General features: G+C 34.1%; 1 protein-coding gene and 1 long non-coding RNA gene across 3 annotated transcripts; one reads left to right on the top strand and one right to left on the bottom strand.

The window, feature by feature from the left end:
- The first annotated feature begins 7,081 nt into the window (after positions 1 to 7,081).
- Positions 7,082 to 10,368, top strand: LOC109079577. The gene is made up of 6 exons (XR_006160964.1): positions 7,082 to 7,227; positions 7,474 to 7,538; positions 7,957 to 8,027; positions 8,614 to 8,727; positions 8,810 to 8,890; positions 9,775 to 10,368. It is a non-coding gene; the product is annotated as an uncharacterized LOC109079577 (long non-coding RNA).
- A 2,915-nt stretch (positions 10,369 to 13,283) lies between these two features.
- LOC109055972 (myeloperoxidase-like) lies at positions 13,284 to 22,291 on the bottom strand. Of its 2 annotated transcripts, none has more exons than XM_042764832.1 (15): positions 21,998 to 22,291; positions 21,477 to 21,536; positions 20,084 to 20,174; positions 18,653 to 18,828; positions 18,424 to 18,556; positions 18,216 to 18,345; positions 17,913 to 18,119; positions 17,462 to 17,819; positions 17,135 to 17,295; positions 16,786 to 17,044; positions 16,514 to 16,684; positions 16,141 to 16,378; positions 15,676 to 15,872; positions 14,422 to 14,475; positions 13,284 to 14,222 (listed from the first exon to the last, which is right to left on the bottom strand). In XM_042764832.1, the coding sequence occupies exons 2-15, from the start codon at positions 21,532 to 21,534 to the stop codon at positions 13,783 to 13,785; spliced, it is 2,673 nt and encodes an 890-aa protein (XP_042620766.1). In that variant the 5' UTR covers positions 21,535 to 21,536; positions 21,998 to 22,291; the 3' UTR covers positions 13,284 to 13,782. The 2 variants fall into 2 exon arrangements, with proteins under 2 accessions (XP_042620766.1, XP_042620765.1); XM_042764831.1 differs by having other exon boundaries at positions 22,010 to 22,288.
- Between the last annotated feature and the right edge of the window lie 2,943 nt (positions 22,292 to 25,234).

Raw genomic sequence — 25,234 nt, 5'->3', positions numbered from 1 at the left:
TCACTGGAGTCTCAGGCGTGGCAACAGATTTACTTCCTTCTTCCTTTTCAAGTGCACTTACCATATGTGGTGTTTGTTTTATTGATTGATTTATTTTATCTGACACTTATCTACTTCTCATTACTATATTCTCATTACTATACATTACAGGAATGCATAGTAAAGGACAATAGATTTGACCTAATTTATTTACCCTAATGTCATTCCAAAACTGTATGTTTTTATTTCTTCTGTGGAACATAATAGAAGATATTTTGAGAAATGTCTCAGTGATTACAGTTGATATAAAGTTATATATATATATATGTGAGGAGGTCAAAATTTGTTTGTAATAGTTTTGTTGGGTAGTGAATTATTGTCGCTGACTAAGATGCCAGTAAACTCTCATCGAAACATTTTCTTCTCTAACTTTATTTATCAGTATCAGGACTGATTTTTATTTTAATTATTTTTTTTATGCACCTGTAATAGAGTTTATGTCATCAAAGCTCAACAAATTCAGTCTGATTATGTAGTTTTTTCAAGGCATTCTTTAATGCTTCCCTGACTGCAGAACATTTCACAGAATACATGCTTGCACACACAAGGGCTCTACTAGTAACAAGACATTGAATGTAGTCTTCATTTAGCAAATTATGATTATTATCAATTGTGTTATCAGGGGGTTTGTTTTTTAGTCCAATGCCTTACTTTTTATTGGGTACAAAGTCTATGTTTTTCACTTATATTTTCTTTTTTGTTTTTCAAAAATCCTTCTTCCATAATACTCTTTCATGATTGGAGTCATATCAAGTTGTTTTAATTGCATTTTTACCACCCAAAAGTCAAGAGATTTGAAAAATGATTCATAACTGACTGTTTTTTTTATTTTGGTCAGATGAATTTTCCCATAAAGATCTGTTGAAAATATGTAGAGGAAGTTTCTTCATTTTGTGAAAGCAAACCTCAAGATAAATATTTCAACATTACTATTAGATGAACAACAAACTGTCACTCTAATCTGAGACTTTCAAGTGTTGTGATTACAAGAACTTTTTTATTTATTGCTCAAGGTAAATGAAAGTATATGAACAAGAAGCTTGAGGATCATATTTTACAAATGGAAATTTGTTCACTAATGATGTCGTACTACTGTGTCACATTGTTGCACTAATACAAACGAAAGTGACTTAACCGACTTTTAGATATTCTGTCATCACTTTTTCATTCTTCTCATGCTGTTCTTTTTAGCAGAATGTGCAAGCTGCTCTTCCCCATGAACAGCACGAAGATGAGTGAATGACAGTTTTCATTTTTGAGTGAATTATTTCTTTAACCGAAGTGAGCAATCCATGTTCGACTTGGTTTATTTGTCACAATTTGTACACATATGTACATGCCACTGTGCCACGCTTTCCTTACATAAAGAAATAATCAATATATTAAACGATTTAATGTATATTGAAACATACTGAATAAAGTATTGTTAATATATTTCAATATATTGAACAATACATGAGGAATTGTTGCTTTTCATACATTGGAAAATATGTGACAATACTTCTATATCATGCTGAATGCAATTTTATATTCATGTAATAAAATATGGTACTGTGTTTGCAAAATATGTATGTGCAAAATATGTATACAATCATGAGGAAAATATATATTATATATATCCATACATTTGTATTTATATATAGTACATATAGTACATCAATCAGTTAAATTATACGTCAAATTTTATTTTCCACCTACCATGTTGCCTTTAACAAGACATCCAATTGTCCAAAAATCCACAAATTTTAATATTTGTTTTCAGTAAACGCAGATACAATCAAACATATTTTCATATATGAAATGTGTAACTATGCAAACAATAGTGGGAAACAAAACAAAAGGGAGAAAAAAGTTTATGAATGTGTAAACCAATGTGTCACCTCATGTAAGAGAAATTAATTAACTGATAGTTTCAACAAAGCTAGTACATGTAAAAAATGTAGTGCAGTTTTTGTCTTCATTGCTGTATATTTTTTTTTATAAGTATCAATATATAGCCATGCATATATTGCAGTATATTGAGAAATATAAGGACTAGTTTCCAATACATGAAATATTACTTAATATATTGCTTTATATTTTCCAGTATATTACCATATGTTTTTCTTTGACACTTTTGCTGCTCATTTCATGTATACCAAAATCTCTGCTGTGGCGTTTTTATTTTATTTTTATTGTTTGTTATTTATGCATTTTTATTTATTTATTTTTTGATAGATCCTGTAAGGTTCTAGGGGAATGCTACTGTATGGTAAAATGGTCTTTTCTCCCAAATAAGGCTATTTTTGCACTGTGTGGAAGTTGCACACACACACACACACACACACACACACACACGCGCACACACACACACACACACACACACACACACACACATACACACACACACATCATAAATGGAAGCCCTTCAAAAAAAATGTTGAAAATTATTCATGTTATAAAAACAGACTGGAAACACCAAAAATGTTTCTTTAAAATAAAGAACGCATTTCCTTCCTTTCAAAAAGTGATAAAGCTGTTTATTGTCCAGGAAAGATTATATATGTATCCTTTTTATCTAGCAATTATTGTATGCATTTTATCATTTTAAGCTGTGTTTTGGCTTACATCTTTGATCCTGTCAGAGCAGATCTGCAGTCCATTTTCGGACCGTGACCCGCCATTTGAGCTTTACAGTTGTACTTGGTTCACACAACAAACCGGGTAAATTATTGCTGTCTTTTCACTTGTACTCCAGTGCTGACCGTTGCATTGCATCAGTCCAGCCTGTAATATATGTGGTTATATGGTTTTCGGTCTCAAGCACTTCTCTGTCTGTGATCTTTGGTCTGTGATGTTTGGTAGCAGGGTAAAATGAGGTAAGATGAGCTGGTGCGTGTCAAAGCAAAATTTCCCAAACACTTATAATAGTTCACATTAAAAACATAAACCTACATTACTGCTTTTTTAATGCTTAACAGATTATTATTTGAAAGTTAATAATAGGAAATGACATGAAAATACAAAAATGAACTGTTAGTGGCACAATGCAGGAAAAACCATTACAATAGGATTGAGAAAATTTACAACAAAAAAGTATGGGCTGGATTTCTATGAAAAGTCAAGGAATAAGCCTTTGCACACCTTAAAGACAAACAATTCAGGATTTTTACCTTCTTGAACCTTGAACTTCTCAGTCCAGGGGAGATTTGTGATCAGATCAAGGGTCACTAATACATTTGGATAATTGTCTTCATTTAACTGAAGCAACAAACTTTCCACCGAATCTTTCAAATATATGGTTTATAGATATCTTTTAGATATACAGTCTGGCAGTAATGTGTCAGATTGTGTAGATTGTGTAAAGCTACCTAGATCTCCATTAGATTGGATTCCTATTTTGCCATTAATTTTTTTTATTTATATTTTAATTCATTTAACTTTATTCAATTTAAGTTTTAATCAAATGAATCAATTCAGGTTTATTTGTATAGTGCTTTTGACAATACATATTGTTTCAAAGCAGCTTTAAAGAAAATGCTTGTTTGAATGCAATAATGTTATAATACATGTTATGTTGTTAGTTAATGTCATGCATTGACTTTTGTATCAGTTTTGTAAGTTCATACAAAGCTCCATTGTATCATTTATTAGTTACTGATTTTAACTTACATACATACATACATACATACATACATACATACATATATATATATATATATATATATATACAATACTGATTTTGTCAAAGCAGCTTTACAGAGTCAAACAGGAAAATAGTTTTTGTCAATAATACAAGAGGACAATGACAAAGATTCATTTTTCCAGCTAAAGTCAGTTCCCTGATGATTTAGTGATGTCATCATCCAGTTCAGCTCTCTTCCAATAGTGTTTGTGCAATTAGTCAAGCGTCCTCAACTAAGCAAGCCAAAGACGACAGTGGCAAGGAACCAAAACTCCATAAATAAAATAATAAATCTGTGAAAATTTACTTTTTATAATTAACCATTAATCACTGCCGGTCACTGAATGATTATAGACAGTTCAGTAATGGGAAAGGTGCAGCAGGTGTTCACATCTTTCTTTAGTCTGTTGTGCAAAACATTCATAAAAGCTGTTAAGAGCAAGCTTCTCATATCGGCTAGTGTTGCCATGGTCAAAGTGATAGATGATTTTACTCTGCTTACCATTTCATGTGTGATAATACAAATAATATTTATGGAACATCAAAGGACAAAAGAAACTTTTACAGCCTTTTGTAAAGTCTCAGGATTTTTTCCCCATAACTTTATTATTATTATTATTATTATTACTGCTTATAGAACAAAGGTGCACCAAGTTCAATCAGGAAAAGTTCAAGGAAATCTGATAAAATATTCTACTAAGTTTTATATTGTTGTGCTTAATGATGTGGAAGCTTTGAAAGTTAGCCAAACATATGAAAACAATGCAAATAATATAATTCCCAGTTGAGCAACAATGTATTTCTTAAGAAATGCAACTGAACTGCAGTTGCACAAATTCATGCCCAGTGCAATGGAAACAACCGTTTGTGTTTCACCTTGAACCTTAAGTAATTCTACTCACATTAAAACATGAAATAAACTGACATTCTGATTATTTTATAATTTACATGTATGATTGATTTTTTTTTTTTAAACAGAAGTGTGCAGTGAGTAAATTCAATTCAGAGATGTAAGAAAGAAAAAAATATAAAAAATTAAGTTATGGTATGAGGTTAATTCTGGAGTGAAAAAAGGATGAGAGAAACAAAACATACATGCTTAGTATGCAGCTTTAAAATATGACCACAATTAAAGCTATTTTAAAGTGTTAAAATTAAAAAATTCTCTTATCGAGTTTTTTGTTAACCTGTTTGTTGCTGCATGTGTTGACATCACATTTCACATTTTTTATGTTGTAGTGTTCATTTTTATTAATACTCTGTATTTAATGTCAACACAACATGGTCTATCAGTTGTTTTTAATTTTATGCATGAATTGTGTGAAGTTATGCATTTTACTTTTATAGCCTATAGGCTGTGATAGGGGGTTGTTAAATAAGTTGTTGAACATGTTTGTTTGATAAAATGTGTTAATAAAAAAAGAAGTGTTTTTATAATTTCCAGTTAAGATACAGGATTATTTACCAGACCAGATGGCCCACTTTACCTGAACAGACATTTGCATGAAATGCATGATCTCAATGTTTTTTTTTTTTGTTTGTTTTTTTTTATATTTATTGGTATATACTTTCCAAATAACACATTATAAACTGAATTCAAATTAAATGAGCTGGACCTTAAAAGAAAAGGTAATAATGAATAGAAAGAAAATACAAATCAAGTTTAACAAAAAGTGGCCCACTTTACCAGTATTCACCCTACTTTAATAATCTGTTTTATTTACAAAAAAAAAAAAAAATTTTTTTTTTTACTGTGTACCTCTCAAAATGCATGACACGATCTACACACTAATTAGCTGGTTGCTGTATGTCAGGTTGTCCAATCCTGCTCCTGGAATGCCAGAGTCCAGAAGAGTGTGGCTCCAACCAGCTCCAACAAATAACCTGCCTTATTGGCATTTTGGCATTGGCATTTTGTCAGCTCCTTTGGCGCAGGTGGTTAAGCGTGTGTCTAGTGTAAATAAAGGTGCATCTCAATGAATTAGAATGTCGTGGAAAAGTTCATTTATTTCAGTAATTTAACTCAAATTGTGAAACTCGTGTATTAAATAAATTCAATTCACACAGACTGAAGTAGTGTAAGCCTTTGGTTCTTTTAATTGTGATGATTTTGGCTCACATTTAACAAAAACCCACCAATTCACTATCTCAACAAATTAGAATACTTCATAAGACCAAAAAAAAAAAAAAAAATTGATTGACAGATGTCTCGTCCAGTCATTGGTGAGTAATCCCAAACCACTGGCACTGTCTCAAACTATACCTACCTCTTCCGGATTGTCTGATTTGTCGTTGTGTTTTCTGAATTGTTATTTTGTTTTCTGAATTGTTGTTGTGTTTTCTGAATTGTTATTTTGTTTATTAGATTTGCATTTGTGTTCGTTATTTGTTATTTTGTTTTCAGAATTGTAATCTGTTTTGCACTTCTTGGCCACCATATTATACGAATGTGAGTATTGACATTAAGATCATGTTAGGATCCACTAGGTGGCGTTCTGCAGTAATCTTCTTTAAGGTTTCATTTCAAGCTTGCATTTTCGTTTAGAAACACTGGAGTATATCGTGAGCTTAATATTCCCCCTGCTGGTCAAGTGAGTTCCCTTCAGGAGCCGGAGGCATTGGAGTTTAGTAATTATTAACATGTAGAATCAGCATTCAACAGTTTAGGGTCAGTAAGTTTCTATTGTATTCTGTTGTATTCTATCTATCTATCTATCTATCTATCTATCTATCTATCTATCTATCTATCTATCTATCTATCTATCTATCTATCTATCTATCTATCTACTTTTCTCCAAGGATGCAGTAAATTGATCTAAAGTGACAGTAAAGACATTTATAATGAAAAAAATTCTGTCATCATTTACTCAACCTCACGTTGTTCCTAACCTGTGAGGTTCTTTCTTCTTAACTGTTTGGTTACCAACATTCTTTAAAATATATTCTTTTGTGACCATATCATTTTTATAATTGCTATACAATGCCAACATTTAATGTAACATTAAAATGAATATGAAAAAAAAATCATTAATTATTGTGATTATCCCATTGTTGACATAATGTGAGTATTTATGTTTTATTTACGTTTTATGATCCACCATGTGTTTTAGAATGGCTCTATCCTGACTATGAGCCATTTAACTAGAAATGCATGCCCAAGCAAGAATTACAAATCTGGAGACGTGACAAATATTGGCTTTATTTGTCGAATAATGTGATTAAGCAACATTATTTGTACAGTAGGCCTACAGCTTTCTCAGTTGCACAGTGAAGGCTCTATGTTATCATGCCTGGCTTGTGCTTTTGGGGCATTATATGTATATAAAGGGTAGGTCCTCTTTGAGGTGAACTTTCCTGTCGCTATATACATGGCCAAATTTGAGAATTTTACATTGGTTCTGCAACCTTCTGTGACTGAAGAAATGACTGCCCTTAAACTCGTGTTTCTCCTTTTCGCTGCCTTAGGCTCAGGTAAAGGAAATGATCTGTATGAATATTTACTGAATTACAAATATGGAACTATGGTGAGTGACGAAATATAATAATTAGCAATATTAAGTGTGCCAGATTTAAGCCAACCAGGCAATTTACAATCTTCTTCAAAACTAATTTGAATTTGTTTACATCTGTACACATTTCTCACAGTAATATTGTCATGCTGTAATTTCTTTTTCCAAACACATGCAGTTCTGAACATAGCCTGCACTGTCGTTTTCATCTTTCATGTAAATTCAGTGAGTTTCTTTAATATATATATATATATTTAATAGGCAAAACAAGATCTGTTGATAGAACACGCATGATGAATGTCCTGATGGGTGTGGATGGCAATGCGGTGAGTTTTAGGAATGTTCAATGCTTTTGTTTCGTTTGTTACATACTTATTAAACAAACCGATCCTGTAAATCTACATTTGGACAGTTTTCATGTCATAAATCTACAGTTGGACTGGGCTTATTTTAAAAAAAAATTAAAATTATAATGCGAATTAATATAATATTCGAAGAATTATTCTTATTTCTAAGACAGATGCAGTTGATTGATTAAAGAAAATAGAAGTTATCATTTTCATATCCTCAAAGCACTCACACAAGCACCTGAAATACACCAACCTCAAACTTTTAAGAATCCCACAAGTCTCAGTTCTCTTTATTTCTGCGCCTTTAAGATTAAACATTTGATAAGATAAAACTTACAAATAAAGCAATGGAAACTAGGCCTTTGAATATTCTAAAATATGTTGTATACTGTAGATGGGTGACGTGTCAAGACTGCACAGATTTTTGATCTCCTGAAGGGCCTCTTTTCCAATGAAGACATCCAGGTAGATTGCACACGTACACACACACACACACACACACACACACACACACACACACACACACACACACTTTCAGACAGATGTTATAGTGAATAATAATTCATGGTCCCATGATGTCTGAGATACAGTGCTTTATCTTTATCTAGGAGAAGCAGATTGAAGTGAGAGTGTTGGTTTTTAACAATGCACTGAAAATCAGGATCCATTAGTGAATTTACAGTCACCAAAGCTTTTGGGGAAGACAGAGTCTTAACATGATTCCAACTTCTTTTATCTCAGATTTGCATGATTTTCAGCATGTCTTAAAGAAGATTTGAAAGACAGAAGTGTATTGCTTCGGCTCTTTTTAAGGAGTCTTGTTTTGAACTTCTCATTCATAAACAAGATGACTTTGGTGTGTGTTTCTCTGGTCCTTCACAGACTTTGTATGGTATCCATACTAACACATCCACCTTACCTACAATCAGATTTAAATGCAATATACAATGACTAAACATGATGCTTTATCTTCTTCTATGTTCTGTTTCGATTCGTGTTTGGTTGAGAACATGTTTGTTTTACTGCTAATCCCATTAATCTTTCACTCCAGCAACCCAGTGACAACAGTACATTTCTTGGAATGTGTGGAGGACGTGACAGTGCCAAGATTAGAGATCTGTTGCTTAATCAAATGTCAAAAAATGTACCAGTGCCAACTATGAAGGTAACATTTAGAGGAAGTTATTTAGATGCTGTTGTCTGCATGTTCTACACCACGTACTAAGTTTCTCTGCTTTCTAACACAGATAGAGACTGCCATTCAGTGCTCTTTTTGCACATACGTTGTGAGCACACTTGAGTATCTGTTTCCCGGAGAGAGGACTCAGGTGAAAAATCACATTACACAGAGTTCAGAATAATAGCATACTTCTTACTCAATAGTGTGTAGTATTCTATACTGCTTGCTATCCCTTGTGAAAAAGAAGTGTGCTTAATTGAATTGAATGTGCACTCTTAAAATCTTAAAAGTATTTAAAAAAACTATATTTTAAGATAATAGAATATCAGTGAAATAAAAGGCTACACAAGTGCACATAATGATATTCTCAAGCTTTTAAACTTTTTATATGTTATATGAGATACAACTACATTTTTAAAGACAGTTTAATATAATTTAAGTTAAATGACTTATACAACCAAGTTTATTTACAAATTTAAGACCACAACTGAACTGAATATTTAAATCACACTTAAGTATATTCTATTAAAGGATATCATTTCCATAATAATGCTCTTTTTAAAAGTATGCTAAAGCGCACCTCTTTTTCACCAGGAATTTCATTTAACTGGTAATTTCAAAGTGTTAATAAATGTTTCAGTATGCTACACTGTTCTCACATAATCTAATTAGCTTTGAAATAAAAAGATACATTTGGCATTAATTCAATTTTGTTTAAAAATAGCTTATGATTTGGTAGTCTGATCAAATGATAAGTCAAAACAGACATTGAAATAAGGTGGTTCATTTTGTTTTTAGACAATGGAAATAAAAGGACGAATCAAGCACATTGTGTTATGGCACACAGTGCTGCCTATACACTTCACTTTTTCAAATGTTGCAGATCCTCTGAATATTTTATGTATGCATACTGTACACTGCAGGAATAGTTAGTATGCTATTCAAAACCTACACAGAGCTGGAGTCTTCAATGTTTTACATTTAATTAGAAAAACCTTGATTCCTGTTGTTTTGTGATTTTGTACCCTACAGAGCATCATAACTGTGCTGCTGGAGATTTTGTGCAGTGAGTTTCCTCATCTGGTTTAGCCACAGTGCAATAAGTTGGTTGAAAAATACGTCCAACTGTTGGTTGACATGCTACTGAACAACACTCTGCTTCGTCTTTGTGAAATATGGGTGCATCCTGTCAACGGTTAGAGTTCAGACTTTGGGTTACAGTATTTTTTTTTCTTTTGCCTTTGAATTAACACTTCTGTAACATTATTAAAGGAATAATTCACAAAAAATGTTAATTATTTTGTTTTGATTTGTCCCTATAAACAAATCTCTTTACCTCCCATTCTGTTTCTTTATCCCTCTCTCTTTAAAAAAAACAGAATAAAAGTTTTCCAGCATTTGTGTGAATTTTAACATCTTACCATCTGTGCATTAATAGCTTGTATGAAAGGCTGATGGACCTGCTGGATCAAAACCACAGTATTTTTCCTCCTTTCCTAAATTTTCATGATTAAATTTGCTTTTTAAGTTGAAAATGAGGGTCACAAAATCATATGCTTGGATAATATCTTAAGCAAACAAGATAAAATACAAACACATATAAAAACAAGTTTTTTGTTATTTTAACAAAAATAAATACGGTTGCACAAGCAACATCATTGATCTCCCCATATTTTATCAATCTCTTCAGTGGCTTGCAGAAGCTTTCAGAGTTCATTTACAATATTATCTAATGTATGAAGAATTACTTTGCAGTAAACATTTGATCAGTGATAATGCATTTTTTTTTTTTTTTTTTTTTTTTAGTTATTAGAGGATGTTCACTACACTCCCTGTATTATGCAAATATTTTCTGTGGTAACCCTAGTTTGGGTTAAATTATTGTAGTTGCTACAGTTATTTGTCTTACACTTCGTGTTAGACACCACTGTCATAAAAACATCAAAATATCTATATGTCACTTTAGTATTTTATCTGAAACTATTACAGTTAAATTATTGGGAATCACTTTACAATAACCTTCCTTAGTTAATGCATTAACTAGCATGAATTACCAATGAGCAATACATTTGTTACAGTATTTACAAATCTTTTTTAATGTTATGAATCTTTAAAACCATTCATTGTAAGTTAGCTCAGGTTCTTTAAATTCTCTTGTTACAGTGTAATTATACATTTAAGTACCGACTAATATTAATTAACTACATGTACTTACTATAGGGGTTAGGATTATTTAGGGTTAGGATTAGGATTTGGATTAGGGTTACTTGCATGTAATTATGCATAATTAATTGTTATTATAATAGTACATGTAACGTGTAACAGGGACACCTTAAAATAAAGTGTTACCAAACTAACATTAACTATGATTAATTAATGCTTTAAAGACTTTTTCATTATGAGTTCATGTTAACTAAAGTAGTTAACTAAGGTTCATTAATAAAGTTTATTGTAAAGTGTTAATTACCATAAGTGATATTAAATGTTTAGTTTATGTCATGTAGCATTGTACTCACTCTTTATGTGCAAACTGATGATGCTTCGACAGGGTTATGAATTGCCAAAGCAAAACTTTCACTTTGAAATGAATATATATATATATACATATTATTCATAATATTTTCATTAATATTTTTATTTTATATTATCTTTTTTTACATGATGGTAAGCTTTGATTAAATCCTGTGTTTTATATTGACAAATGGTTAGGTTTAAGGGTAGGGGACAACTATTTGCCTTAAGAGCCTTTCACACTGAATGTGATGAAGCGATGCAGATGTGTGATGCAATGATATTTTACAATGATGTTATAAAGCGAGTGCATGGCGGCTGGCAGTAATGTAACTCCATAGCACTTCACCGTCAGGAGAATCGAGGTTCCACTGAATGCAGTCGCTGAAGTGCTAAAGAGAAACTTGAAGAAATAAGCAAAAAGACAGGCCAGATAAAATTCTGAAGGACTAAACATCCGCGTCTGAAGGAAGGAAATCTGAGGAGCAGATGGCGTGTTCGCTAGTATGAGAGTGGATGACGTAGTGACGTCAGGGTGGCACCTGCGCCATCAGCCAATGAATATGCATGATTCCATCACTCTATTAAAGAGATAGTTCACCCTAAAATGAAAATTAGCCCATGATTTACTCACCCTCAAGCCATTCTAGGTGTATATGACTTTCTTCTTTTAGAAGTATCCAATCGGTGTTATATAAAAATTGTTGTTGGCAGTGGGCAGATGCAGTCCAAAAGAAGTCCAATAAAGCGCATCCATCCGTCATAAAAAGTGCCTCACATGGCATTGGGAGGTTGAATAAAGGCTTCCTGTAGCGAATCGATGCATTTTTGTAAGAAACATGTCTATATTTAAAAAGTTATAACCATTTTTCTGTAGCTTGCACTAACTGTCATATGCCGAAGATGTTTTATATGACGTAGGCCTAGTGTCAGCTCCGGTGAGAATATGCTAGTCTTGCAAAAACTAACGTTTGTTAACAGGAGAAAAAGAAGGCAAAGTTTCTTCACTTTAGCAAAGGAAAACCAGTCTCCTCTTGGCTTATGTCAGAATTCTTCGACATGGATTCTCGTGGAAACTCCAGTTGGATTCATCTGAAAGAAGAAAGTCATACCTACGATGGCTTTAGGGTGAGTAAATCATGGGCTAATTTTCAATTTTAGGTGAGCTATCCCTTTAAATCACTGTCTGTATCTGTATCTTTATGTTGTACTTATTGTCCTTTTGTGACTTGTTTCTTTTCAAAATAAACAAGCTTTATGCACTTTCTTTTTTCTTTGCGTCATGTATGACTATTGTGCATCTAAAATAATATTTAATATGTGCTATCCTAATTATAAAAAAAAAAAAAAAAATCACAATTTTTAATTAATAAAAAAAAAAAAAAAAAAAACTAAATCCTGAAGGGGCTGATTTAACAGCTCTGGCAAAAAGAAAGTTCAGCACCAGCTCAGAACAAATGCATTTACTCGCTGACTGTTCTCGATTACCCGACAACTAAAACAGGGCAGTAAGATCCATTGAGAAACATTTGAGTTCAGTGCAGATTAATTTTCTGATACAAATCACTCTTGTCTTGTTAATTTAAAGTAGTTTAAAGCTAGATGAAAGAGCTGACATTCTCAACAACATTTGCAGAAAACAGAAGAAACATTGTGCCGAAACGATCCAGTTAGAAGGCTTTTCAATCTACAAATAAATAACATTTACCATGGATTTACTGTAGCAAAACAAACTATTATTAATGTAGAGATGTTTTTGTTCATTAAAAATAAGTTACATCTTCAACCCAACTCAAGTTTATTGCTACTGCCTTTATCACCAAATACTGACATTGAATCGATGTCCGCTTGCTATCTGGGATAGTCTATGTAATGGTTAACTGGACTATTTAACATGTTTTGAGATAACTACTAAATCTCATTTCTGAAGCTGCTGCCATTTTGATTGTTCCTGCATGACACTGCAATGGTCAGATACTTCAATTCTGCTTTCAAGTGCACCTTGAGATAATCATAGGCAGATAGTCAACTGACTGTAAAAACAAAATTTATTTTTTTTAACATTGCTAAAAGCATACACAAAAATAACTGTCACAAAATGGACTACAGAATATTTTGGTTGCAAGCTGACAATAAAATCAACCCCAAAAAAATATCAACATACAGTACAGAAGTTAGTGAATGAGTAATTATATCAGTGTTGCTAAATGATGAATAATTTATGTTTATACAATATTTCTAAAACTGTAAATTCAAACATTAAAGTATAACTGAAATCTTAAATTTGCATAGCTAATGTTGTCATATCTTATTAATAAAACAACAGCACAAAATAGACAACTACTTAAGATCACAGTAAGAAAGAATACATTTTCTTGAAGACAGAAATGTAACAGATTTAGAAACTGCATTTTATAGGCTGTTTTTGGCTGTCCTTATCAACATGATATGCACATTTGTACGCAACTGAAAATAAAAACAATTGGTTTATGAAAGGTTAAAGGCCATGCATTATAAGCAATAGTTTCCTTAAACAGGGAAAAGAATATGGCCAGAGAAATAGCTGGATTTGCTTATACCATTAGCACCCTTAGAAACCTCTATCCACACACGGTCTCCTGTCTGCAGGTTCAGCACCACACTCCCTTCAGCCAATGATCGTGCAGCTGATATGTTGATTGTTTCAGCAGTTAGCTGTACAGCATCATTTTTCTTTAAGGTCACGGTGCCCAAAGTATTAGTTCCTATGCATGAGAACTGGAATTCATATACACCAGGTATCTTGCAGACGAACTGTCCTGATGTTTGGTTATAATGGTTCTGTCCATTGTAAAGGACCTGACTGAACACAACAACCTTAGCAGTGACAGGAAGGATGGTGCCAACAGAAGCAAAGTAGGCAGACTGTTGTCCTGTGGTATTAATGGGAGGTCCTGGAGGTCCAGGCGGGCCAGCTACACCTTGTGGACCTGGAAAAATTTAATATTTGAGAAAATTACAAACAATTGTTAAGTGTTTATATATATAAATTAGCTGTGATGTTGTCATTTTGGCTCCACTGATTAGTTCTGTTATGTGGCTTAAATAATAATTTAAAAAAGACTGAGTGAGTTTGGCTTTGTGTTGATGGTAAATCTAGAGGGCATTTTTGATGTATGACTGGCTTACCAGGTTTCCCCGGAGGTCCTCTGGGTCCAGGAGGTCCTTGGAAGAAGTCTGTATCTGAGGGGTAATGAATAGATGTTATATGTTTGTACTATAAGCCAAACTGTTTGGAATCACAGTTTTAAATGTGAAAGATGCCCCTTGAAGCAAGCAAAAGGAAGACAGCAGGACTAAAGCTTTGGTGCAGTTCAGGTGCAGCCAATCCAGTGTACAGCAAAGAAGCAGCTACTCAAGCTATGTCCTGTTAAGAGGTTTTGTTGGGAATTGTCATTTTAAATTAAATCAAAGCTTTTTAATAAATTACTTGTTCTATTTGCTTGCAATTAGGAAAAAAACAAACATTTCCAGTGTTTGAATTGCCACCATTACCCGGAAGGTCAAACACCAATACAGGTCAACCTAACCACGGAGACCACATCTGACAATATTGGATATGTGCCTATAAAACTAAAATTAGGTACTCTACAAGCACATATAACAGTAGTAAGAAGCTTAGGCAGAAAAATTCCAGTCAGAGGAAGATGTTTTATGTATAAAATTATCTTAAATTTTTGTTCTTAATGTTTATTTTGTTATTTATGGTTTGGTGGGTGAGGAGTATATTTTAAGTATACTTTATGTAGCAAGTATACAAATATCTGTGTTCTAGTAGTATACTTATAAGTGTACTGTTTCAGTACTCCTTGGGACTAAATTGGCCCACTTTCTAGTATATAAATGGTCCTGTGTATTCAAACTATACTTTTAAGTATACTTTAAGTATAACAGTAGCAAAGTTTGAGTACACAACTAGTTTACCTCTATGTTTGTAGTTTGTACTGCAATTATACTAAAAGTGAACTTGTAGGTATACTGATAGTTTACTAATTAAATACTTTGAAGTATAGTCTCAGTAAACTACTAGTTTAGTAGTTTTATACTGCAAGTATACTTGTAAGTTTTCTTTAAGTGAACTTTACGTCATACTTTAAGTGTACTACTATATCCCCATTTAGGTTTTAATTTGTATATATTTTGTTACATGAATATCTGAACATCCAAAACATCCAAAGAAAGAACAGGGTATCTGCTTGTAAACAAAAACATTTTATTCTAGCTTCATGCATTATTTTTTTAAACACTTTAATGTGGGTAAGTTTCATAAAAAATAACAAAAAGCTGAAAAAAGACTATGAATTGGATTCAGAATGATAATCAAAACGTAGATTCAATCAACACTCATATGCATCGAAGAGCTCTTTTGCTCTGGTGCCTTACCGGTTTCAATCCAAGGGGTGAGGTCAAAGGCTGGGATATCCTCACAGTTGATAAAATCGGCAGGACTGGTGAAGCGGAAAGGATTGTGTGGAACTCTGCTGATTCCGGTGTTGTCACAGATGATGCGGGCTAGTGACACAGAGGCCAGTGATGCTTTTTGTTTGGTGGTGAACACTCCATTGTTCTCCCACCATAACCTGAATACAACGTGACACTTTGCATTAACACCTCTCAAACAGATACTAGTCTCATATACCAAATCAGGGGTGTCCTGTCCTGCTCCTGGACCATTGTCCTGTAGAGTTTAGTTCTAACCTGCCCCAACACACCTGCCTGGAAGTTTCCTGAAGACCTTGATTAGCTGGTTCGGGCGTGTTTAATTAAGGTTGGAGCTGAACTCTGCAGGTTAGTGGCCCACCAGGTAAAGGCTTGGACAACCCCGGAATTAAATACAGAGATCTTTACCTGTCACCCTCACGGATGCGTTGGAACTGTGTAGAGATGAGGCAGGCAAAAAGAGGACCAACACGACCACCAGGAACAAAAGGTTCAGCGATGCCTCCCAACCAAATGTCAATGTTTTCAGGTGTGCCATAAAGCTCAATCAGCCTGTGAGCTAATTCTGTGTTGTTCATCACCACACCCAATTCTTGCTCATTCCGAGGGGCGGACAGTCCACAGAACCGACGCCATGCACTATAGCCTTAAAAGGAACAACATAATCCTTTCCAGTAAGTATTCTCTCAAAAATGTTGCATGTAGTTGGCTTCATGTCTTTGGGTTTAAAAGGTTTCAAGACTTGGCGTTAATTTTCTACATTCGAGTCCAGAATATTTACCTGGTATACCGTGGTCACGGCTTCTTTGCATGTTGAGGGCAGCCAAGTCCAAAGCAATGTGGGATGTAAAGGCAAACAGCCTTTCTCTAAGAGCATTCACCATCATATGGTCCTGTGTATTCAGTTTTGCAGGCCGACCAATCAGTCCACGGAGCAGAGGATCAATGCCCCCTAAGAAAGAAGTAATGAAGAAGTAAAATAAGATTGAAAGAGGACAGTTGTGGCAGATTTAGGACTCAGTAGTTATTTTGCAACAAGCCTCACAAACTCACCCTCAAAGATCACTCTCCAAGGAGAAAAGAAGGCCTCGTAAAGGGGCACACTTGGAAATTGAGGATGGTTCTGGTAATTTTCATCAAGACGAAGTATGATAGGTTGGATGGCTAGGTGGGCAAAACGGAAAGCTGCAGTGGCGAAGACGTTCGCAATGGTAGGGTCCACACTCTCATTGTAACCTGGATATTGTCCAATGTGTCTATTGTAAGCATCAGGGCCCACAATATGTGACAAGTATTCATTAATCACCAAGATCTAAAAGAGAAAGAAGAGGTTGATCATGCATTTATGTTGTACTCCGCATGTAACTGCTTGTGCTGATGCACAGTTCATTGAGTGTTTTACCTGGTTGTAGGCCCCCACAATTTTTCTTGCCTCTTGATAGAGGGTTTCGCTACTCCAGGTAGGATTGAGCACATGGAGGGCACGAGCCAATCTATTGTGCTCCCTCAAGAAAAGTGTGTGTAATGAGGTAAGGGCAATGTTCTCAACAACACGAACATCTCCTGCACACATTAAGAATTCATTAGCATTTGCTACAATGGAGTTGAGCAAATTTTCACCCTGTGTCATACATTATTGATACATGATTTATCAGTGATGACTAGGAATATGCCTGATAATTTTATTATGAAGGCATAAGATTTTTTTAAGAATGAAAGAGTTACTGACCTGCAATAAAGCAAGGCACCTCTGTTAAGGTTGTGTCATTAAGGGTTTTCTGACGTGTGGCACACATTTTGCTTTCTACACTGGTAAAGGGCAGGTGCTCTCGTCCATTGTCAAGGAACTGATCATTGACACGTAGAAGACCACCATCATTGGTCAGGTCTCGAAGTTCCTTTGCTAGTCCATCCTCGGACCCGTAAACCTGTCCAGCATCTAGGAAAGCTGTTAGAGCATTGATCTGTTCCCGAACTGTGGGGTTCCCACCAAACATATAGGCAGTGTTCCCGGAACCACAGGCCGGTGATGAGCGGAAAAAAGGGAGACAGGTGTCAGGCTTCAGGCGTTGATCTCCTGGAGGGGCCTGTGTTTACACATGAAATATAACGTTAAAGACTGTTATTATATGAGAACAAGATTAAGACAATCCTTGACAGAGGGGCTATCCTTGACTGACCGGAATTGGGAAGCAGGGTTCAGAGCGCTCACAGCTCTGATCACAGTTGAGGCCACTGCTGAAGGATTTAATGCTCGGTGAGGTAGGCGTTAAAGTCAGATCATGGTCAACCCATTGCCCAAAGATGGTGAGCATGAAAGTAAATTCACGGTCACTCTCTATGTCAGCATCTGCAGTGCTTAGAATACGATTTGAAACCAGTCTGACCTGCAATCAATAAGAAAGACAGAATTAAGACACTGTTAATTGATTGGTAGCCTCATTGATTGTCAAGTAAACTATTCTTAGTTATCTCCATCATACCAGGGGCAGCATTGCACCATTGTACAATCTGTCGGGATCCCAACCTTTGGGCTGGGAGATACCATCTTCATATTGAGCAGGCAACCAGCGGGCAAAAGCAGTATTGGATGCACCAAGGATTGGGTTTCTCCTGGGAATTATAAATTTAGCTGTTAAGAGTAAGAGTGTTAAGAGTGAGCTAAGGAGTAAAAATTAGCGAAAGACTGACCGGTTGTTGCAGACATTGGTGATAGTTCGATATTTGTTTAAGAGGGGTGTGGTCCTACAAGATGGGGGCCGGGTTTGAGCAGTACAGCCTGTCAGACGTCTAATGGAGTTAAGTTCATCTTGAGTCAGCAGATCTAGGAGAAAACACATATTGAAAGTCTTGAGCATAAAATATCAGACAGTGATAGATCTGATCTGAGCTTTGCAAGTTTTGCAGCGTGTTATCATACTTGTAGCATTGATGGACCTCTTGTGTACATGATGGGCTTTCTCACTGATCAGCCTGAGTGTCTGCACCATGTAGTCTGCGGCTCTCACAGCCTCTCGTGTCTTTCGAGCTGGCTGTTTCAGTAGACGTAGCTTGTCAGAAGGCTTGATTACATCTCTGCGCACCCTTGCTAGACTCCTGGAAGTGGGGAGATTTATAAAGATAAATAGATCAATGACTGGGATGACAGAACAGGAATATTGGGCAGCATTCTTAATAACTGTAAGACCATAGAGCAAACGAGGCAGTGATGATGTAATCATAAAATAAGAGATCATATCAAATGTGGCGCCAGAAAGTATGATCTAAATAGTTATTCCACCAAAGATTATTGTATCACCTAGGAAAGCCCCCTCCAACATTGGCAACTTTTGGCAACCCTAGACAAATTGCTCTGAAAATGGCACAGCCTATCTAACAAAAAGAAAATTATGAGTTAAGACAAAGGGGTTAATTCCCCATCCATGACAAAGCTGAAATCATAGATTAGGTCTTAGGGCCAGTCTGGTTGCAGGAGCAACCAGGTAAGCATTAAAGGGCATCTGATTCCCATAGCATTAACGCCAAGACTCAGAGTCAAGTTCCCTCAAAGGAAATGTCTAGGGTTATGTATATCACCCGATTCCCTGAAAAGAGAACAAGATGCTGCATCATGTTGCCATACTTCAGTCAAGCCTGTGTGTCTTCCTTCAAACAATCTTTCTTCGATATTGATGATTTTTAATATGACCGCCCTTGTATAGATATGCATACAGTGACATCATCTGACTGCCGTGGCCAATATAAGCTTAAAGTGATATCAGACATCGGCACATGCTTAAGGCATTCCAATAGCATCGACACAATGACTTAGTGTTGAGGTTACCTGCACAACCCTAGATATTTTCACAATCCTTTGAATATTAGCATCCATTGCAGATTTGATAGATATGGACTGTTCAGTTGATCGCTGCATGGACGATTAACTTACATCACTCCCTATAAATACAATTCTTTATTCCCTTTGAGCTAAATTTACCTTATTTATCTAAATTTAACTTTTACCTAAGTTTCCTTTACAAATGTTACTTAAAATGTTACTCACTCATCACGGGAATACTTGAGCTTTGAGCTAAATTTACCTCATTTATCTAAATTTAACTTTTACCTAAGTTTCCTTTACAAATGTTACTTAAAATGTTACTCACTCATCACGGGAATACTTGAGCTTTGAGCTAAATTTACCTCATTTATCTAAATTTAACTTTTACCTAAGTTTCCTTTACAAATGTTACTTAAAATGTTACTCACTCATCACGGGAATACTTGAGCTTTGAGCTAAATTTACCTCATTTATCTAAATTTAACTTTTACCTAAGTTTCCTTTACAAATGTTACTTAAAATGTTACTCACTCATCACGGGAATACTTGTAAGCAGCATCCACTATTTTCTTTGCTTCTTCGATTGAATCTAGAATGAAAGGTCTCCCTGGACTCTCTTCTTCTGTTAAAAAAAGGAAAGGGTATTACAACATGAGATAATAAAAATTAATCTTAGTGAAACCTGTAATTAATTGGGTAGATTCTTGCTTCAGTCTAAGACCTGGTATAAGATTAATAATACATAACAATACAATAATAATAATAATAATACAAAAAAATACAACATGCAGCAATGCACTGACATATTAAGTGATCTGTGTAGTCATAGTGCACAGCTTGCCTTGATTCTATATTGTTAATCAACAGTTGGTTAATTGGGGGGAGTCACGTGACCTATGTCATTCTAATTGTTCTAATTATTTGGAATAAATCTGCATTAATGCATTTAAACAATTCATCCTCTCAGTCTATTCTCTGGGCTGGTATGCCAATAGTATCTAGCTTTAGACATTTAGGTGTTGAGATTTCTTTGTCTTTGCACACAATAGCTTTAAAAAAAATATTCAAGGCGTATATAATCATATAGCCAAGTTAATATGGAATGGCAAAAGATGCTGGTTGTCTTTCCTGGACATTGCAAACATGGAACTATCTGTGACAAGGATGCAGGGTGCTACTCAAAAAACTGTTTCAGCTTGGTTTAGAGCAATTTCTAAAATTAAGAACTTGTTAAAGTGACATATTTTCATTACACTGTAATTCCCTTGTGAAATTTTCTGAAAAATATTGAAATATTATGGCAATTCAAACCTCCAACGGCTTGACTAATGAACCCAAAGGTATTAATAGAGAATTTTTATATTTTTTATCAGAACCTATATAAATCAGAGTTGGTCTTTAGTGAAACTTTATGTAACAACTTTTTTTCAGGATTCAGGATTTTTTCAGGATTTCCCTTCTCTGAATTCCCCAATTCCTTTAGACAAATTGAAGGAAGCCCTAATGGCTATGAAGCAGGGGCTGTCGTGGGGTTGGGATTGAGCTTTCTGGGATGAGCTTGGACAGCCATTGTTAAATAGGATTTTTGATTCTGTACATGAGGGTTCTATAATAATAATAATAGTGCTAATATTGCCATTATCACTGTTACTAAAATATTGTAATTATTTAATTTAATTATTTATAATATATATTTAATTATTTTTGTTATAGACTATCTGTGATTGTACCTAATGGTGGGGATTTTTTTTTTTTTTTTTTGGCCGCTGTGGGTGGATGGAATGGCATTTTAAAATCAAAAAGTTCAGTTTAATGCATTTTATTTCTAATTGATATATTTCTGTATAATAACTTTCTGTAAAAAAAAAAAAAAAATTATAATTGTTGGTACATTTTTGATCGCATGATTAATTGGTAAACTTACCACCCAATGAAAGGGCACAACAGCATCCCACCACAAAAAGAAACGTGTGAAGATTCATCTCTGAAACACATATTGGGACATTCGAGAGTGTGCACATAAAAGACATCACGTTTATGATAACTGCATATGATAATTGTTCATGATAACTGTCTCATACATTTTTCTACATTTAAGTGAAAAATAATTATTAACTTCAAATAAAAAAAAACAATGAACATATAAAAAGGTTGCAGTATAAAACAGTATTTTAATCGAACTTAATTTTTCAACAAATTATTTTGTTTTAATATTGAATCTATATTGTATTTTAATGAAAAAATTAGAATTTATTCTGAAAGTATATGAAAAACATTTACAAGTCTGAGTGAGAAGTGTCTGTTAAATTGAGCAATTAATTGCTCTAAATTAATTCTTTGCATTTGCATTCAGCATTGCAGAGTTTAACTATAACTACATATACTTTTTTGTAAGTGCTATTAAACTAAAAAAATGAAATTTATTTAAAGAGAAATTTTAAGCACCTGTGTTCTTACCTGAGTCTGGTTCTGAACTCAAGGCTCCGAGTGTGTTGCAGTGAGTGGACAGAGCTGTCCTTTTAAACTGTCTCTCATCCTGACTCTGTTAAGCATCACTGGAGTTCTAGGCGGAGCCACAGGTTTGTTTACTTCTTCCTACTTAAAATTGTTCCTGCTTCAAAAGTATTACAACATGATCAAAACTTTGCTAAAAACCTGTTCTGCTACATGCTTTCCACTGTCTGACTGATAAGCTTTTATCAGCAAGTAAGTTTTAGTGTCACTAAGAATAACTTTCATCTTGTAATATTTAATTGATTACTTAATAGAAAATAATTAGAAAAGTAGATATTTCAAGATGTAATAGAATAGTAATATTTCAAGATGAACATTTACTGGGCTGAAACAGCTTTACTTGATTATCCATACATCTTTTTGTAGAAAAAGCATGTTAAACATTATCAAATATGATACAATACGTTTTTGAGGAATGTTTATTTCTTTATCTCGCAATCATTATTCTGTTGCACTGATTCATATGTTTTCCACAACAACAAAAAACTACAGCTCTCTAGTCATAAATTAAGAATTTAAATATCATCTTACTAAAACATGTTGAGAGATATAGAATGATTTTATGTAGTCTGATATACTGTTAGAAATATTTAATAGATTTATAAGATATGAGAATTTCATCTTAGCCTTTGGCTGTACTGTATCTACAGTGGGTATAGAAAGAATCACCCTCCTTTAAAAATAATCACATTTTGTTGCTTTGCAGTCTGAAATGAAGACGGATCCAGCTGTATTTACTCCGTGCAACTTATAACATCCAAGGGAAAGATATAACAACAGCATGTCAGAAAAAAAAAAAAAAAAAAACAGAATCACTGATTTGGAAAAAGGATCACCCCCCTCCTAAAAATAAGTTGTAAACTCAATCTTTTTGGGTTATTCAAACTCTTCTCAGTGGCACACAAAGCCATTTGACTTTCACCTGTGATCAGCTGTGGTCATTTTGATTAGCTCTGCATGAAAAGACCTTTCTGGAGCATTTCAGCCTTTGGTAGTGCAGCTGAAGCAAACAATTAACTCTGGGTGGCAAGGCACTGTCTAAAGATCTCTGGGATAAAGTTGTGGACAGGCACAAGTCAGGAGATGGATACAAAACATTCAAAGGCTTTATCAATGCCTAGAAGCACAGTGAAGTCTATTATTAATAAGTGGAAGGTATTTGGTACAACACAGACCCTCCCTGGATCAGGACGTCACTCCAAACTGATGACAGAGCAGGAGGAAACTGGTCAGAGAGGCGACCAAGAGACCTACAGCAACTCTGAAGCAGTTGCAGGAATCATTTATTTATATCTTTCACTTGAATGTTATAAGTTGCACGGAGTAAATACAGCTGGATAAAACAAAAATGTGTCCATCTTCATTTCAGGCTGCAAAGCAACAAAATGTGATTATTTTAAAGTGGAGTGATTCTGTTCTATACCCACTGTAAATATCAGCAGCTGCACCAAAATGCATATTTTCATTTCAAATTGCAAAATTTCTAAATGGTGGGGGGGGGGGAATATTTCTAGCCCTTATGGTTACAGAGTTATGATCCAAAGTGCAAATCGTCTTATTATAGTGCCACTTAGTATCAGATGAAAGTACCCCAAATGTTGTCCCATGAAAAATGAAAAAATTGTAATTTAGTCTTGTAAGATGTTTTACAAACAAAGGCAATGCTGTCTACATATTAGACTAAGTTATCCATTAAAATTTCTATAACATTTCCCAGTTTGTTGTTCATAAATAAACATTAAAATGATAATGTGATGACCTTTTACACATTTTTTTTTTCCACCCAGAAAATATTAATTGTTGTTTCAGTTGCTTTGACAAAATGCTTTCTATTTCCAAAATGACATAATCAGCATTGCATGAATAAATAAATTTATGTTGGCTAAACAAAGTATCTTTACTGAAAATAACTTTAAATTTATTTATAAATTTACTATTTATTTTACATTTTATTTATTTATTTTACATTTTCTCAACTATTTATTTTTACAGTGTAGTCACCTATAATCAATGACTAAGATTCCAGTAATCTGTCATGCTTACAGAAAACATTTCCTCCTTCAACTTTATTTATCGGCATCAGGGCTGATGTTTTTACCAGCATTGCATCAAAGCACATGAAGTGGTGAATCAGAGTTTGATTATAAAGAAGCTGTTTCACTGCATTTCTAATTGCTTCCTTGATGCAAAGAAAACATGCTTGTAGGCATTAGGGCTCTATAGTAACAAAATAGTAACACGCCTTAAACCTCATTCATCAAATTATGATTATGATCAATTGTGCTATCACGTCACCTTTTTTTTTCTTATTGTCTAATGCCTTACTGTTTATTATGCGCTGAGTCTTTTTGCTTTTTATTTATCTTTTCATTTATGTTTTTTAAAAATCTTGCTTCCTTTTTCCCCTTTCTCTGTTTTTCTTCCACTAAATGTAAAATCCTTCAATTTTGAAAAATTACTGAATTATTATTATTATTATTAATATTACTTGGTCAAATGAATATTCTCATACAGATATACTGAAAGTATTTAGAGTAAGTTACTTTAAGCACACTTCAAGACAAGCTTTCAACAAAGACATTCCCATTATATGAACAAAAAACTGTCATGCACTTATGTCATGTCATGACATTGTTGTGAACTTGTTGAGAAGAGTTGTGTACGTGTGTGAAATTCTGTGGATGCTGTTCTTATAGCATATCAATCAGTCCAAACTCAATTTAATATTTAACAAAACTTGTGACACTATTAAAGTTGCAAAAGATAAGCTGTTTCTCTTGTTTACCTGAGTTGATGTGATTCAATCTATTTTATCTGGGCAGGCATATACTGTACATATACTCTTATAGTCTGAAAATTTGTGCATTTAAGGCTGGAATACACTGCATGACTTTTAAAATCTTTGTTATAGTCACTGAGGAAAAACTCTCTGCAACTAGCATCAACTTCTCCAGACAGTAAATCAGAGTCAAAGTAGGGCAAAAATCGTGTAGTGTATTCCAGCCTTTAGCTATGAGTGTCTTGAAAACCATTTCATGTACAGTATACCAATGCTCTACTGTCCCTTAATATGATATTTAAATAAAGTCAATCAGGCAATGCCACTGTTTGTATAAATGGTCTCTTCTTGTAAAATATAAAATAATATGAATATATACACATATATAT

Source organism: Cyprinus carpio, chromosome A10 (assembly GCF_018340385.1).
Source record: "Cyprinus carpio isolate SPL01 chromosome A10, ASM1834038v1, whole genome shotgun sequence".
In the NCBI taxonomy this organism is placed as follows: domain Eukaryota; kingdom Metazoa; phylum Chordata; class Actinopteri; order Cypriniformes; family Cyprinidae; genus Cyprinus; species Cyprinus carpio.
This window is presented reverse-complemented; position numbering and strand designations above follow the sequence as displayed.